Genomic DNA, 16,448 nt, shown 5'->3' with positions numbered 1-16,448 from the left:
ACATGCAGAATGGATTTGAGTTGTGAATTTAAATCTTTGTCCTTAGCATGACTCCCTGGCTGTTGCTAAGCCTCTCTTTCATTTTATATTACATATCTGTTAGTGTAAAACCAAAACAATTTCCATGGATTTTTCAGCATGGGAAATGTGAGCTCCCACAATAACACTACCGGAACCTTCCTTCCTTTGGAATGTTCTCAGATTTCGAAATGTAACAATAAATCAACCTTTTGACTTTTCTGCTGGTATAGTCCGATGAGAATTGGAAAAACAAACAATGTACTGGCATAGATGTTTTGAAGTCATCTTTTACTAAGAGATCTGTATGAAGTTCAGGTCTCAATAACTATTTCTTATCTTTTGTACAAGCAAAGTTCATTTTTTACTTTATGCATCTTAATTTTGTGAATGTTTTGAATCAGTATTCATTTTTATCAGACAACAAATATTTTCTGCAGTTTGAAAGCACAGTTTGTAGCTGCAATTGCTACTGCTTGGATAAAAGTGGCTAAACTATGTCACATTGTGGCTGCTTTGTTTAGCACCTGTACAAATTTGCTTTTGGTGATAATGAATGTATAATTATATATATATATGTACACACAGATACACATACATTGAACTTTCATTCATAGCCTGATTGTATTTTCTTCAAAAGACTTTGCAGACATTTTCATGGGTATTTAGCAACCTGTGTCCTAACAGACGTTGTGAACAGAGGAAAGAGGAAATATAGTTTCACAGCATGTAACAATGGGTGTTGTATAATAGGGGGAATAATGCATCTCGTTTAATAGAAACTAAGGTAGTCTACATTGGTTTTAAAGATAGAGGTTGTGTTTAATAAAAGAAATAGGAGCTTAAAATTACGGACAAAGGGAATAATTTTCAAAAGCAAGACATCCCCAAGTGACTCTGAAATTGAAAATGCCTATCCTTGCTCTCTTAGCTGCTTTTCAAAATCTTCCTGAAGATCTACATTTATAGTCCTGAAAACATAATGTGTTTTTCAAAATTGAAATAGATGCCTTGCCTCTGTAGAAAGTGCTATTGAAAATCCAGCTGCTTATTTAAGAATAAAATGATACTATTTTGAATCCAGTTTCATGTTCTTCAAAATTTTGTTATGCTGCTTTATTTGTTGCACTTAGTATTTGATTTAAAATTGTGTATTTCAGCAACTGTAGACAATATTTACAATTGCATGACTGTTTTTGTCTTTGTAGAAACAATCAGCCCTTTATAAGCATAACGTACCATCAACATATAAGAAGAAATTTGATTGTTTAGAGGAAAAGCACTTTTATTAGGGGAAAATCTTGTAGCTTGTCGTCTAGGATGCAGGAAGAAACAATAGCAGGGTGCTTTTTTTAAAAAAAAAAACTGTGCTGTAGGTCTGCTAATACTTTCTTGTCTTGGTGGTGTTTTTTTTTCCCCCCAGAGGAAGATAGATGTAAATTGTACTGCACAGCTGAAGACTTTGACTTTTTCTTTGCCATGTCCAGCAAAGTGAAGGATGGAACCCTGTGTTCTCCAAATAAATATGATGTTTGCATTGATGGAATATGTGAAGTAAGATAAAATTAAGTTTCTTACAGTCCTAATGTCTGGTTTTTTAAAGTGGGCAATTGACTCCTTTATGGAAAATGCAGCTGTTTCTTCAAATTCCCTTGTGTCTGAGTCCTTCACTTGTGCCTTTTGGTTGCAGCAAGTAGGGTGTGATCATGGACTTGGTTCCAAAGCTGTACTGGATGCTTGTGGAATTTGTAAAGGAGATAATTCAACGTGCAAGTTCTTTAAAGGCCAATACTTGATCCAGCACAAAGCTAATGGTAAGGAAAGCTGTTCCACATGATCATCAACTTATTGCTCTGCTGTATCCCCATGTAATGTGTATGATTTCTTGCTCATTAGGGCAGTGGCTAGAAGTCCAGATGTGAACTGAAAATCACAGGGAGAGTGAGAGGAGAGTTCACATTTCTCCTGTTTCTTGGTAACAAGAAAGCTATGAGCATAAGTCTTGGTTAGTTAATTTGAAAGCATTCGTCTTGTTTCTTAAGCCACATTTTCCCTTTACGTGTGAATTTCCTCTTAAAAGAGATTTTAGTATTCAGGCAAGTGAAAAAATAGCTGTCAACAGCTCTGACTGGAATGAGACTGTAGAAGATGTAAAAAGCGATACACAGCATAATGCCAAACATGACAGTATTTCCATGTCCGTTTTCAAATTAAGTTGACTGGAAGCTGTCCAGCTGATTCAATGGATGATCCAGTCACTGGGAGGTGGACTTTTCTTTAGTGGACTGTCACAAGCTAATTGTGAAATAATCTCACTATGCCTCAGTTTCTCAGGCATAAAGATGCAGATAGTATTTCTTTACCCACAGGGCTATTTTGAGGATCCATTTACTGTTGATCATAAGACATGTCAATACTACAGCCATCTAGGTCAGGGAATTGTTTAGGATACAGTAATACAGAGATACAATGCTAGAAAAATCATCTGAACTGAATGCTCTGTGGAATTAGCTGAGTGCAGTGCACGTTGGAGATTGTTGGTGCCTCATCTGACTGTAGAATGAGTGAGATTTCTACATGCTGACAGCAGGAGATCCAGTGGTATACAGGGATCTGCACCGCAGTGCATCTCACCTCAAAAACCTTGCCCATGGTGGAAGTAGTGCCTTCCAACTACTGTAGGAAACTACAGGGAAAACGATTACAGTGAAACCACCATTCGACTGTTCTGCATTTTTCTAAGGTGAACTTGATTTTTCTTGCCTTTAATCACAAAGAAAAATTCAAGGAATTGAAATACCTCTGTGTTACTCTGATTACAGGCTGCGTAGAGGGGTTAAAATCAGAACTGGTTTCTCCTTGTGAAAACAGAGTAACTTTGGTGGATCAGAACAGCTGTCTTCAATATATTTTAAACTGCAAAATTTTCAAATTGGCTCAAAAATTATAAGCCATCCTTATCTGTATGACAATTGCAAACATGTTGCTTACTTCTTGCATTTCAGACTACTATGCTGTGGTCACTATTCCAGCAGGAGCACGCAGTATACAGCTCCAAGAAATGCAAATCTCCACCAGCTACCTTGCAGTGCGCAACCTCAGTAAAAAGTATTATCTGACAGGAGACTGGACGATTGACTGGCCGGGAAAGTTCTCTTTTGCTGGAACAGTTTTTGATTATCAACGCTCTTTTAACCATCCAGAGAGTCTATATGCAGCAGGACCAACTAATGAGACGCTGGTCTTTGAAGTAAGCTTTCTTCTGTTTATGCTTCCCTTGATGTCTATTACAGAATTAGTAACGACAGCTTTAGCTCTGCACTGTAGCTCTCAGTGAGATTAAAGAATAGCGTTGAGTCATGATAGTATTCAGACTTAATTGTGTGGTTATGCTGGATTGAAAGGCCTTTCACCAGTTCATCAAAGTCTGAAGTTTAGTAAACTGTCACAAATTCATTGAAAAGGAAGCTGCATAAAACACACCATATAGCATTATTTCTCAGTTGCTGCACGATGGTAATAGATTATAAATGAATCACATAAATGGTATATAATAGAATCAAGTGATGTAAAAATTAAGTCTAACATTACAGCAAGGCTTAATGGTAACAGTTTCAACTACTGCTTCTGAAACTGCAAGTGCATTTTTACATCTACCTTGGGACAGAGATGGTCAAAGTAATTTCCATTGATTCAGTTTGACTGGTGATAGTACATTTGGTTTGTTCCAGTGTTACAATTTTGAAATTGGCCAATAATAGGGCTATTCTAAGAAAAATCTCTTTCTGCAGTAGGTTACTTTACTTGATTTTCTTTTAAAACACATGAGAAATCTGAGGGTCAATTTCTGGCTGAATCGCCAAAGTCTTTACTCCCTGTTAGCTACGTTAGTTTGCCTGCTTTGTTAGAAAACTCTAGCAAATCCTTGGCTTTGTAACATCTGTTATGTCTGTTTTGTTGAATCCTTCCCTGTGAGAAGGAAGGAGCCCTCCCCAGGAGGGATTCAATTCTTTCCCACACCTTCCAGCAATTCTCTGGTCAGCTCAGTACCAAACGCACAGCTTTCTCTGGTGTGCACTTGGGGAGCATGACAGTGAGTGCTGTACCCGGTCTCCAAAGCAGCAACCTGCGGTTCCTCGCCCCACCATGTAGCACTATAACTGAAAACTGCTCTCTGCAGAAGTTTAGCAGTTAGCAGAGGGTGCATCCTGGTCTGTTAAACTAAGGAACACAGTGAGCACAGACTCTGACATGAAACATATTCTTTGATGATTATTTAAACTTTCGGAACTATTCACTAAAGTTTTTATCTGGAACACTGAAAAGCCTTACTGCTATTCATACTGATTGAGAAATGTACTTACACATATCTTTAGAAACCACTGAAGTTCATGGACCATGAACACATGTTAAAGTACTTTAGGATGAACACACGTTCTAGACCGATCAGTTTGACATGGGCTAAGGGCGTGTATTTTCACAAATTACTATCAAAATTTGCAATGCCTTTTTTGTCAGATGAAGAATTTTCATTTTGGGTATGTATTTTAATAGGGGTGCTTTAGTCCAAGGAAGAGTTTGGTATACAAGTTACGGATATGCTTCCCTGTCTGCAAATCATCTCCCAAATAGCCTTGCACCAAAGAAATAAGCATGCTTATAAATACTATGAGATGTTAAGCTGAACTCTCAGGAATCTTATTAGTCATAATACAAAGTAGGTTGAACTGTATTATTATAGAGCTAAAGTATGAATAATAAATTGCCTGCAAGATGACTTACTTGGCTGCATATCATGCACATACTTTGCAAAATAAAGATTAAAGAAAAAAATTTTAATGCCAAATAGCAGTTCTATTTTCATCCTATCAAATTATGCTAAACAGTTTTATTAAGATTTAACATTTAACTGGAGGCTATTGCTCCTATGAGAGCTTATTTAAACTTCCCGTGTATTTTTATTGAAATACCTACACCACTGGCATTGGTAACTCGGGATTCTAACGACTGAAAATGTTACAGTTACGTATTTCCCAATTATGTATATCTATGAGCTGTAGTTAAGACTTTTTTCCTTTCAATAATTTAAGCAACATTCAACAAACCGAATTCTGAAAAAAATGCATAATTTTATGTTTTCAGAGATCTGCATTATTTATAATTTACCAATAACTCTAAGCAGCAAAAATGCCAATGAAAACTAAAGAAATATGCTTTTATGAGCAAACACACACATTGCTGAAGATCTCTTTAGAGCACTAATAATGAAATAAATCCTACTTCAACTATAAATACCAGAAACTGATAGAAGGCTGAAAAAAGGAATGTTTAAGCATACTACATTGTAGCTTTGTTTTTATTTTTCTCTCATCTGTAATTTTCAAAGAAGTATATAAAAGCAGTCCTGATAGCAATTTTTTATCCAATTGAGTTGGTTTTCTGTAAGATAAGGAGACTTTCCAGGGTTCAGACCTCAACTTCTTCCTCTAATGTTTAGAATTTTTTTCTTCATTTTTTAATTAAATTGTATTCAAAATAAATGTAATATTTTCTAGATTAGGATTTTTTTTTCCAGAATAATTCAGTGCAAGCCCTGGTAAAAATGCACACTGCAGGTATTCAGAAATTGAATAAATTGCACATGTAAATACAGGAACTTTTATTATTCAGGTGGGCAGAAAATACAAGATTTTGTAGGTGTATTTATTGCCGTTCCACTATGATCTGAAAGACAGATTAACACAGCTCATGCTTGTTTAGTTTTGTAGTTACAGTTTTGCTAGACGTTTGTGTGGTGACTCAAACAGTCCAGGTTTTTGACTGTTTCTGAGTGCAAGTCAGCCTGCATGTATCCAGAAAGTTCAGGTTACACAGGTCCTCTGAGCAACATTCACAGGAGAGGATGGGACCAGTGCTCTCCAGGTCCAGACAGGTCTGGCAAGTCTGTGCTCAAGGCAATCACTTCCTTTGAAATGCAGTCAATCTCCAAAACATTTTATTGAAAGAGACATCTGAAGCATGTATTAAGAGAGAAGGATGAAACCCAAATAAGAAAAAAAATCTTAAAATTCCTTATTGTCTTGCATATCACAAGTTCAGCCTTGCAGTGCTATGAACTGTTTTGTTCTATGAAATGTCTTATTGTACAGTATGTTCCTGTGCATCTATTTTTCTGTCAAGTTCAGCTAAGCATGTATCGTTTAGTAAGACTTTGCAGTCCTAAACACTCTTCAAAAATGAATAAGAGACAAGAAGACGACTGATAAAGTGCTTTTCGTATTTACTCTGGAATTTCAGAAAAAAATAAACACATATTTACATATATTGTATGTATATATTTATGGGAACAAGTCATACCAAAGAAGACAAAGGGCAGTGAATCTGTAATTTAACCAGGTCATGGGAGAAAAAATACAAACTACGGTGGCCAAATATTTTCTGAGAAGAACATTGTGAGAAGAATGTGGAATTAAATGTGTAGGACTAGTATTTCCTGAGCATAACTACTAGAAGTGTAAATGCATGATGAGATTTTTATAATTCATCAGAACCCTTTCTGGATTGTTCAAGAATTAATTTCACAGATGGAGGGAAGGCAAGGGAGATAACCCAGTAAGCCAATGCCCTTCAGAATTTGTGTAACCTTCTGCAGTTGCAGTTACTATTATTGATACTTTGGTGATCGCGGATTTGTAGAAATGGATGAAAGCTGAAGTGAAAAATATTCATGGATTCAGAAGGCAGTTCCTGAAATGGTCAGATTCAGGCTAGATGAAATAACAGACAAAGGTCAAAGTGGTAAAAATATGATAGTTAAATGATAATCTAGGATCAAAAATTAATACTAGGGTTTAAAACATGGTTTGTGTAGCGTAAGTGTCTCATCTTAAATGGAAACATGTTGGATTTTTTTTAACGTAATATATTCAGCTCATTTATCTGTCATTTAGTTACAGGGAACATAAAGTCAGCACTTTCAATTTAAAGACCTTGTCAGTGTTTTTCCATTAACTGAAAAACATTTAACTCGAGGAGAAACAAACAGTAAATTCATCATTCATTTATCTAGCTTTGGAAACAAGGGCTGCCAGTGGGCACCACTAACTGCTGAAAATACTTTCCAGAAGCGGCCAGCAGAGCAGAAGGGAGATTGCCATCCCAGGGCTCTGTTGATACAGAGCTCATATGAGGGTCACTCGTGACATCCGTTTGTTGAAATATTCAGTCACCCTCCATGACTGACTCAAATTACGGGAAGGATTCTGAAAGGGCAAAAGAAGCTGAACTGTTGTGGGGGCATGAAAACCATTGCGTGACCAGAGATTGATAGACTAACTTAACACCATGAGAGTTTAATAATTTGGTTTTCCATTCTATCAATAAAAAGAGGAAGAACTGCCTGATTTAAGAACTCAAAGCCAATTTGAGAAAGCAGTGTAAAGTTTATCAGGACAAGGGAGGATCAGTATTCTCACTGAATTTTACCTCAAACTTGATGAAATATTGAATCAAGGAATTGTGAAATCTTTGAGAAAAAAGAGTTTATTTTGACAGCAATAAGTAACAGATGGAAAGGATGCTTTGCAAAGAGGCAGACATTCATGGGAAGAGATGAATGGAGCTTCAAAGCAGGAATATGTCTGATTAAAACCAGTAAATCACTTCCTCTTTATCAATAGGGCGAAAAAAGAGAAAGGAGGCCAGGTGGAATGACTTTACTGATGATCTAGCTGCCAGTGGGAGAAGGCCAAGTTGCAGTTATAAAGCATTACATTTATTATTAGCTACTAGATGATAAATTTGTACCAATTTCCCCTAAAGAGAAAGTAAGCTGAAGAGAGCTAAGATGTGCTTATAAGATGCAGATGTTGATTCAATACAACGGATAAAAGGGTTCTCCTTCAGTGAGGAGAGATTAGGGGGACAGTATCCCTGAAGGTTGTACATTTAGCATGTGAATAGTAAAAAAATGGAGACACAGTAACAACGGAAGATAAATTTGAAACAGCTGAAGTAGAAATGAGATCATACAGGACTTTTCAAGGATGCTTTTTTTTTTCTTTTAATGACCTTAGTGGCCTTTCTTGAAAAACAATAGTTTGTCATAAGCTTTTAGTTAAGATTGTGTTTAAAGTGACTTTAGAAATATTGGAGGGATAAACCCGCTTTTGTTTTAAGGTTTGGCTTAAGAAGTAACCAATGGGTAATCCTTCCTTTACTGGTGCTTTCCAAACAGGTGTTCTCTCACTTTCCTTTGAAGCTCCTGGTGTTAGCCACTGTCAAGGATCTCATCCAATAACTGCCCTTTCAAGACAGCGGTCCCATTTTAAAACTAGTTTTAGCAGTTTTCCACCACTATCATGTGCTGTATGCTTAGATTTATCCTACTGAAACCGGAGTAAATTCATACAAGTCAATGGAATTTATCTTGATTGAATAGAGAAATCAGAACCTAGCTTTGACTGTTGGATGTTACGATATTTATTAAACAGCATGTAGATTCACAGTGGATGAAAACTGCAGGTCTCGCAAGCGTCACGCAGCCAGGCACTGGTCTTCCACACAGACAGACTTCTCCGTCTGCCCTTCCTGGTGTAATTGATGGCTCACTACAGATAGCTTAACTCTGTTACATCCACCTAAAGAAATTATCAAAGGCTTACAAAGCACGGGAGTGACCCAGGAAATGTAGATGCAATCTGAAGACTCAGATCAAAGCTACCATGTATGCTGGGATTCAAAGTCTGGGCTCATGCCCATTTTGTAAATTATGCACGTGTAGAATGAGTAAAGATGAAAATACATGACGCACATGCGAGTAAACAGTAGCTATTCCTTTGCCTGGCCTTTCCTCTATACTCAACTTCACTCTGGAAGTGATTTGTAAGTGGCTATTAGTCCTTCACAGAGATAATGAGTCATTTTTTCAGCTTGTAACATGCCAGGCATTAGTATGCTTTTCCATTAGTATGCTGTTGGACAGAATATTATAGAAGAAAGAGGAGTTTATCTTGTGTCAATTAATCTCTTTTAATTCAGTGTGTTGCAAGTAACTTCACATAAACATCTTACAGTAAAAAACTCTTGAAAAGCACAGAGTCAATCATAACAAAGCAATGTTGATAGAGTCTTTAAAATTTACCCTGCAAAATGGAGTGTTGTATTGGAAACTTAGGATAGCCGTGGAAAAGAAAAAAAAAAAGATATCAAACAAAGGTGCAGATGCACAGCTAGTGTAGAAAGTTTATTGGTTTAGCTTTGAAATCAAAATTAGCAGCCAAAGGAAAAGGTTCCTTACTCAGGAGAATTCAATTTATCCATTGTTTTAACATTTTGTGCCCTAAGCGAAAGCCACAGTTCTTTTTCTTCAGAACAGATCTGGCAGATTCCAGCCATGGAGTCTGTGGGTTTCGAACTCAAGAAGCTGTAAATTTTATAACTCTGCGCCCTGCGGTCAGAGCTGCTGAGTGTTGTGTCTGAAGTCAGGTGGTTGGTGTGTTAAAGGTAGACATTAAACAGTTCTACTGAGGAACTGGAAATGTTTTAAGGAGGTTGTTTGCCAGCTGTAAATTTGGGAGCAAATGCCAGTTGGCTGAAAAGATGCTGGAATGCCTCCAGTTAAGTAGACTAGCACTGGAGGTCTTTCCAAATTTGTAGGTCTGATAACTTGGCTGTATATGCAGACTTCAGTTATTGGGTTGTTAAGGATGGGCTTTATAATGAATGTTTGAAAATACGATAGAACACTTTTTATATGCTCATTACTTTGGCAAAATTGCAAGTTTGCAATAATATTGCATTCCTGATGAAAACTTGGTTGAACATTATACATTGTGTACTATTTTTCAACTGAGTGCAGGGGACTTTAAAGTATATGGGTTTGTGCCCTGCAGTATTTTCTCTCCGATACTTCTCCAGAGTTTGATTTTGCCCTTTTCTACATAGCTGGGATGACACAGGAGGAAAGAAATCTGACTGTGAATGCAGCTCCTGCTTTGCAAACATTCCCTCTTGTAGTCTGCTGGGTGGGAAGGGGCGCTAGCTTTGGCTGCTGGCCAAGGAATGGAGAGGAAGCTCATTTCATCTGTCTGTTAGAATTGTGTCTACTTTCCAATGTGCAAGAAGAGGGTGTAGCCCAAGGTCTTAAAATGTGTATGGCCCAGCTTGCCTGGGGTGCAGGATTCGCCCCACCGGCACTCACTCAGCTCGGGGTTGCGAGTTTCTTGCATCATTGTGTGGTTGTTCTCTGAAGTGATAGATACTAACATGTCTTGTTCCAACTCGTCTGAGATCATTTCCTCTTTATTCCCTTCACTCTGTTGAATAGCCAGGAGAATATCGCTCTAACAGGAGTAAAACTGGTTGCTACTTTCATCTTCTCATCCTCTCTCTCTTGTGTTCTGAATTCTGCTGTTCAGGATGCTTTCGTTCTGTCTCTTGCCTCTACTATCACAAAGTGAAGTGCACTTTCAGAAGACAAGTGTTCAGTTTAATACTTCAAGATATTTTTATTAGAAAAGTTTTAAGCGTCCCGTTTTTTTTTGGCCACTGACATAGCTCAGTTTTATGACACTTGTCAGAATCAAATGAGACAAGGGCTAACCTTTACACAAGCTCTTGAGGTATGGACAAGACCTCCTCCTCTTTTGACACGACTTACTAAAAGGTCAGACAGAATTTCAGCCTTTGCACTTGAGGGAACACAGAGCATCTACTGAAATGGGAGACAGTGCATCCTTATGGGACCATGAAGGAGGAAATCTGACTTTAACTGTTCATACATTGGCCAGATCTTTTCTAACACAAGAAGAAAGTAAAGCTACTCTCTGAAATTGTTTCTAGCAGCCTAAGATGCTGAGACCTTTGCTAATACTTTGGACTCGTAGGACCTTCCAATGAGTAAAAGCAAATTAAAGCAGTTTGAGGTCTGGTCTGTAAGAAGAACCAGGAAAGGAATTGTTTCAATTAAAGAATAGTTTTCCAGGGCTCAATTCTAGTCAGGGTTAACACACCCTATTTTTTTCTGAAGCACGTGTTCTGAAACTTTACACATTAGATATTTGTCTCAATTTGTCCCTAAGAGAAGGACAGTAGAGTGAACACGTTTTATTGCAACCTGTTTTTTCTAGAAACTCTAATGTCTGTGGACTTGAGGTTCAAGATTCAGAATGACTGTGGAACAGCTGTTTTCACAAAATTGGACTTTTTGCTATCAGCTGTGGGACAGCTTTCTACAAGCAAAACTAGATAGTGATCAATAGCCAAGGAAAAAAGAAAGGTCCTGAAAAAAGTTACGCTGGTAACACTTTGAATAGACCATAGCAAATAGGGCATGGAATCACACATGGATGGATGAGCATAAGGTAAAATATGGGAACTTTGTAATACGCTCATTGGTGAGCACCCTGTGCTGTGAGCACTGGCCAGAGGCTTTCTGGCAAGACAGTGTGAGATGCAGAGATGCAGAGTGCCTCTGGGCAGGGAGCACGAGCTGCACAGCGGTCTCAATTCCAATGTTTCCTGATTTCAGAGAGTTTGATTTTAATCCTGTTCTTGTAAACTGTTTGTGCTATGTACGTACATACACGACTCACCTCTAAAGCAGATACAGTCTTATTATTTCTATCAGGAGTATTCAGTAAAAATAGCGCGCTCAGTAATGGCTCTCAGATCTATTTCTTCCATAATCTCACAGCTCTTCTAAGGTGCCCATGAGTTAAGCTGCGGTGGGTGAGACGAGAAGTCTCACATGACATAGTTTAATTTACCTGTGCTTGAAGGATCCTCTAATCTGAATCTTCCAAGGAGAAGGAGTGTACTCTCCAATTCTTTCAGAAGTATTTTGCCTTTTACAGTCCTGATTGCTGTCTTCTCAGTTTGAATCATTATTAAGGTTCACTGACTGAAGTAAAAGCTTTGGTTACTAAGAATGCAAAATATAGCATCCATTTTTCTTTCTTCCAGAAAATAAACAGTATGCAGTCCAGGTCCTTCATGTGTTCAACATGATTGAGCTGGAGGTCATGTAAATTTGGTCTGAATTTTCACTGTCATAGGTAATTTCTGTTTTCCAATAGGTATGTTTTGAGAATACTGTAAAACCCTTGGCTACATTTCAAAATGTTATTTTATTTCTTGGTCTTAAACGACATAAATGCAAGTTTGTTGCTATTTTATGAAACCAATCTATGCAGAGATCAGTTCTATCTACATGGATTGCTTAAGCACTCGGGTTAGACCTCATGTGGACTTAATTTTATTAATATTTTGAATGGTAATAATTAGCATAGACTGAAATTGTACTCGAAAGGATTGTACTTCTCAAAAAGTATATTTAGGAACTGAGGTTAACTGCACCTACTCTTTATATTACTATGACCAGATCTATATTGGTAAAGAATTAAAACATAGTAGAGCTTTGTAACTGTAAACTCTTGCACTTTTTCTATTAAGTATGAATATAAACACACTTTGCTGCTGAAAAGTTTCTAAAATAGATGCTGTTAAATAGAAATTTCTCCCCAAATTTAGGTATATGTCAGATGTCCATGCATCTTGCATCGATTATAATTCAGACTTGAAATAAATACAGGGAATTTTAGAAAGCTACCTACATGAAAACTGCAATATAATTCACCACTAAAATAGTACAACCCTGAGAGCTAGGCTCCTCGAGTTAAATGGCAAAGATTGTTATTATAGTCAGTAATCACACCTTCTATAGATCTTCTAACACATTACGCTAAAATAATGAATAAAAGATTGTTCCAATCCATTTTTCCTTGTAGGCACCCAGGGATGGGCCTTCTCCTGCACTGAAGCTTTATCAGCTTCAATCATTGTGAGAAAAATATCAGCTGAGTGTCTTCTAAACAAAATTTATCACCTGTTCACATAGAAAAACGTTTTTTCCAAGAAAAAGAAAAAGATATATTTTGTACCCTCAGTTTCAAGAACTGAGGAAGCCATCTCTAACCACCTCTATTCCCGGTCCCCAGACAGCTATACTACTGCTTTGCTCAAGCTTCTTTCAGTAAAGCATTTGAGTCCTGCTTACTTAATGGGCAGAGGCTTCTTCATTCATAGAAGGCATTGTAGAAGGATCAGCTACCCTGGACTTTGCTCACTAAAAGAGAGGAAATTTCTCCCACCCCAAATCCTTAACCCATCCACCGCACTGCCTCAGGCAAACTCCTGCACCTGCAGGGAGCCCCGGTGAACGCAGGGACCCACTTGTTAAGGGCCAGTTGCAGGAGCAGAGCACAGCGAGCTGGAGCAGGGGCAGTGACTAATACTGCATTGCCAAAAGTCTTTGGGTGATATTTCACATCTACCGAAGGCATTTCTGCCTCACCAACCCAGTCAAATGCCTTCTGATTTAAAGGAGCGTTGTGCTGCACAGTGTATTTCTGCACTCTTCTGTTACATGCTCTGCAGGTGTTAGTCCAAGAAAACGCTTTACTGTTTAGAAAAGACTTTGATGGTTTTTAGTTTATCGAAAAACTAGGTCTCCTGAAAATTCCTTTGCAAACATGCTGTGTATAAATATATTATGTGTGTATCATGTTTAGTTCATCTTCCTGCAGAATGACAGAATCCTTTTCTTTTTTTTTTACCTCCTCCCCTTTTTTTCTTAAACAAACCCCAAATACCCCTCTATAGATCCTGTTACAAGGCAAAAATCCTGGGATTGCTTGGGAATATACGTTTTCCAAAACCAACAATGAAAACAAGACATCTGTCAAAAAACGTAGCTACTCCTGGGTGACGGTGCAGTCAGAGTGCTCAGCTACATGTGGTGGTGGTAGGTAACTTTCCACTTGCCAATACTCTTTCATATTTTTAAAATAAGTAAAATTTATGTAATCTGTAATTGAAGACTAAAATACTATCAAGATCTTTACTGTCAATTGCACCCTGATCTTCTCACTGTTTAATTACAAATATTTGAGTTCTGCCAGGTCAGAGTCTGAAATTCTATATAAGCTAAGAATTCTTATTACCATATTCCTCTAGGTATTTGCTTTGCACAGACCATCTATTTGTTTTTCTAAATCCTGTATGTTCTGTCAGTGAAAGTAATTCTGGGATGCAATGAAAGCAGAAAACTGGCGTGTGGGAAGTCCTGCAAAAAGAATTGAGAATTAAAATTTTAGTGGCCTTTAAATTGGAACTGGGTCATATAAATAAGAATATATGATGCAGTTGTCTTTAATACCAAAAAACAGGCCTGAGTGACCAAGGAAATGCCATGTTATGCTCTTGTTTGGCAAAAAAGTCCAGGTGAAATTCAGGAACATCTTGCTAGTGTGTTGTTAGATGTTACAGCGTCTCCAGAGACTGTTCATGGAAGAAAGACCCACCAGGAGCGCTGCAGACATAAAATATGACAACTGTATTTTTCTTACTTTCCTTTAAAACAAATAAATGCTGCAGCATGGATAGAAAGATGATGGAAACAACGGTGTTTCCAAATTTGACTTGCTGTGCCAAATGAATCATGTGTGAGGTGAATGATACATCTCAATTAAAGGATGAATCTAAAATCCCTGAACATTTTAAGGCATTTATAGTCTTCTCTGTAATCTGTCCTCATTTTGACATTAGATAGTGTCAACTATAAATTTACGGGAGCCTGCAGAACTCTGAAGTCTGTAAAGATATACCATAAAAAGTTGCAAAATGTTTTGTTGCAGTTTGCAAGTGCATGAGGAGGGCTCTAAGCAAGCACTGTTAGTTTCTGCAGGGAATTAGGATTTGAAGAATTACTAACTTTTGCTGGGGGAAGATCGCAAATATGCTGTTTATAACTACAATGTTTCATCTGACTTCAGTAGTACCTGTCTTACAGAGAAGAAAATTAATGTAAAAAACATGTTGCCAAATTTCTATTTTAGTTATTTCAAGTCAGTGGAATAGTACCAAGGATGAGCTTAGACTTGTTTAGTTAAAATTCTTCCCTACTGCTTTTTCTATTATTTTTTTGAGTAATCATTTGTTTTACTGTATTTTTTCTAATACTTCCATAGGACACATTACAGCAAAATCAATTTGTTTAGAAGATCATCGTACACAAGTTAATTCCTCCTTTTGTGGCCCAAGCACGAAGCCTTTAACTGAAACAAAGCTGTGCAATGCTAATCCCTGCCCAGCGTAGTAAGTTCTCTTTATTTTTGTACCTTTTTGCTGTGCCTTATGACTGAGTTTGCCACGAAAGAAGTCCTCTCTGATAGGCACGCAGAATTGCATAGCCTGCTAGATGAACCCACTTTTATTCTGTAACATAAAACAGTAATTGTTTAAAAATGTTGGTTGTGTCGGCTTCTGCCCAATGATAATAACAGAGGCGGTATTTCTAATGTTGCGAAGCAAGACCTCCTGAGGATTGCTTGCAGCTCTGTCACCATGCTGGGGTTAGCTATGTGACACTGAGTAAATCTAAGTTACTTAGAGGCCTGCTCTGCCACCTTTACTCACCTTGAATCAATAAGACCATTTCCTGAGTAAAGTGCTACTCCCCATGTGGAAGCTTGGCCCCGTGACTCAGATTCCAGATATTAGATTAGGTTAAAAGAATCTTGTGAAGTGTAATTAGTGATTTTTGGACAAAATGTCCCACAGAGTATTATGATACCAAGAAGAGGACTATCTAAACCAAATAAATCATCAGCAATGCTCCTGGTGCCCACAAAAATAAATATGTAGACATTGCCTATGTGAACAGTCTTATTTTCTACAAGACATAAGAAAGGTGAGATGCAAAGGAAGACGTTGACGTACAGATAAGCATTTAGAATCCAGCTGGTCTAAATCAATAGAGGTCCTTTAAAAACAAGGGAGTTACACTGATTTATAGTAGCTGTGGTAGGAGTCCTATAGAAAAAAATGTTATGTGCTTATATAATTAAACACAGTATTATGATGTGCCTTAGGATATGAATAGGTAGATTTAAGGACACATTGGCCATCTTTCTTCTGCTATTTTTTTCACTTTTGGATTCCTGACTTTGCAACTTTAACAGTATTTTAATTTTATACTAAAGATCAGAAAAGCTGTACTGTGTTGGCCAAAATATTTTGACTTGCAGAACGGGAGATCTTCTAAAGCGCTATGTTGAAAAACTTAAGAACGTTTCAGTGGGAAATAAAGACAGTTGAAGATGCATTGACATGCACAGGTTGCAGAAGGCAGAGGAAATAGAGGAAAGCTCTAGACCTGGTGTCATCTGCTGGTTTTACTCTGTGGTGATTAAAGCAATGGGCAGTAAAAGTAATCAGCTAAGCCTGCTCCCATACTTCATAAAATAACACATTTAATGAAGTTTAATAGGACACGTGCCCCATCTCCCCCAATCCAAAAGAGGTGATGGGGCAAAGCAAAAAGATGTCTATGTTCTGCAGTGGCTTTGCCTTTACTTAAAAAGCCATAG

General features: G+C 37.6%; 1 protein-coding gene across 2 annotated transcripts in view; it reads left to right on the top strand.

Moving 5' to 3' along the window:
- The window catches only part of ADAMTS18 (ADAM metallopeptidase with thrombospondin type 1 motif 18), a 75,652-nt gene that overhangs the window by 47,451 nt on the left and 11,753 nt on the right, over positions 1–16,448 (top strand). Inside the window, exons 14-20 of one of the 2 annotated variants that reach the window (XM_086620846.1) lie at positions 1,442–1,572; positions 1,709–1,832; positions 3,024–3,268; positions 5,408–5,509; positions 12,033–12,038; positions 13,681–13,822; positions 15,048–15,174. In XM_086620846.1, coding sequence (XP_086476972.1) covers positions 1,442–1,572; positions 1,709–1,832; positions 3,024–3,268; positions 5,408–5,509; positions 12,033–12,038; positions 13,681–13,822; positions 15,048–15,174 — 877 coding nt within the window. The remainder of the gene's footprint in view (positions 1–1,441; positions 1,573–1,708; positions 1,833–3,023; positions 3,269–5,407; positions 5,510–12,032; positions 12,039–13,680; positions 13,823–15,047; positions 15,175–16,448) is intronic. The other variant, XM_086620847.1, reaches the window with a different exon arrangement.

This window comes from Tauraco erythrolophus, chromosome 15 (assembly GCF_009769465.1).
Source record: "Tauraco erythrolophus isolate bTauEry1 chromosome 15, bTauEry1.pri, whole genome shotgun sequence".
Lineage (NCBI taxonomy): Eukaryota > Metazoa > Chordata > Aves > Musophagiformes > Musophagidae > Tauraco > Tauraco erythrolophus.
The sequence above is the reverse complement of the archived record's forward strand: the minus strand, read 5'-3'. Positions and strand labels throughout refer to the sequence as shown.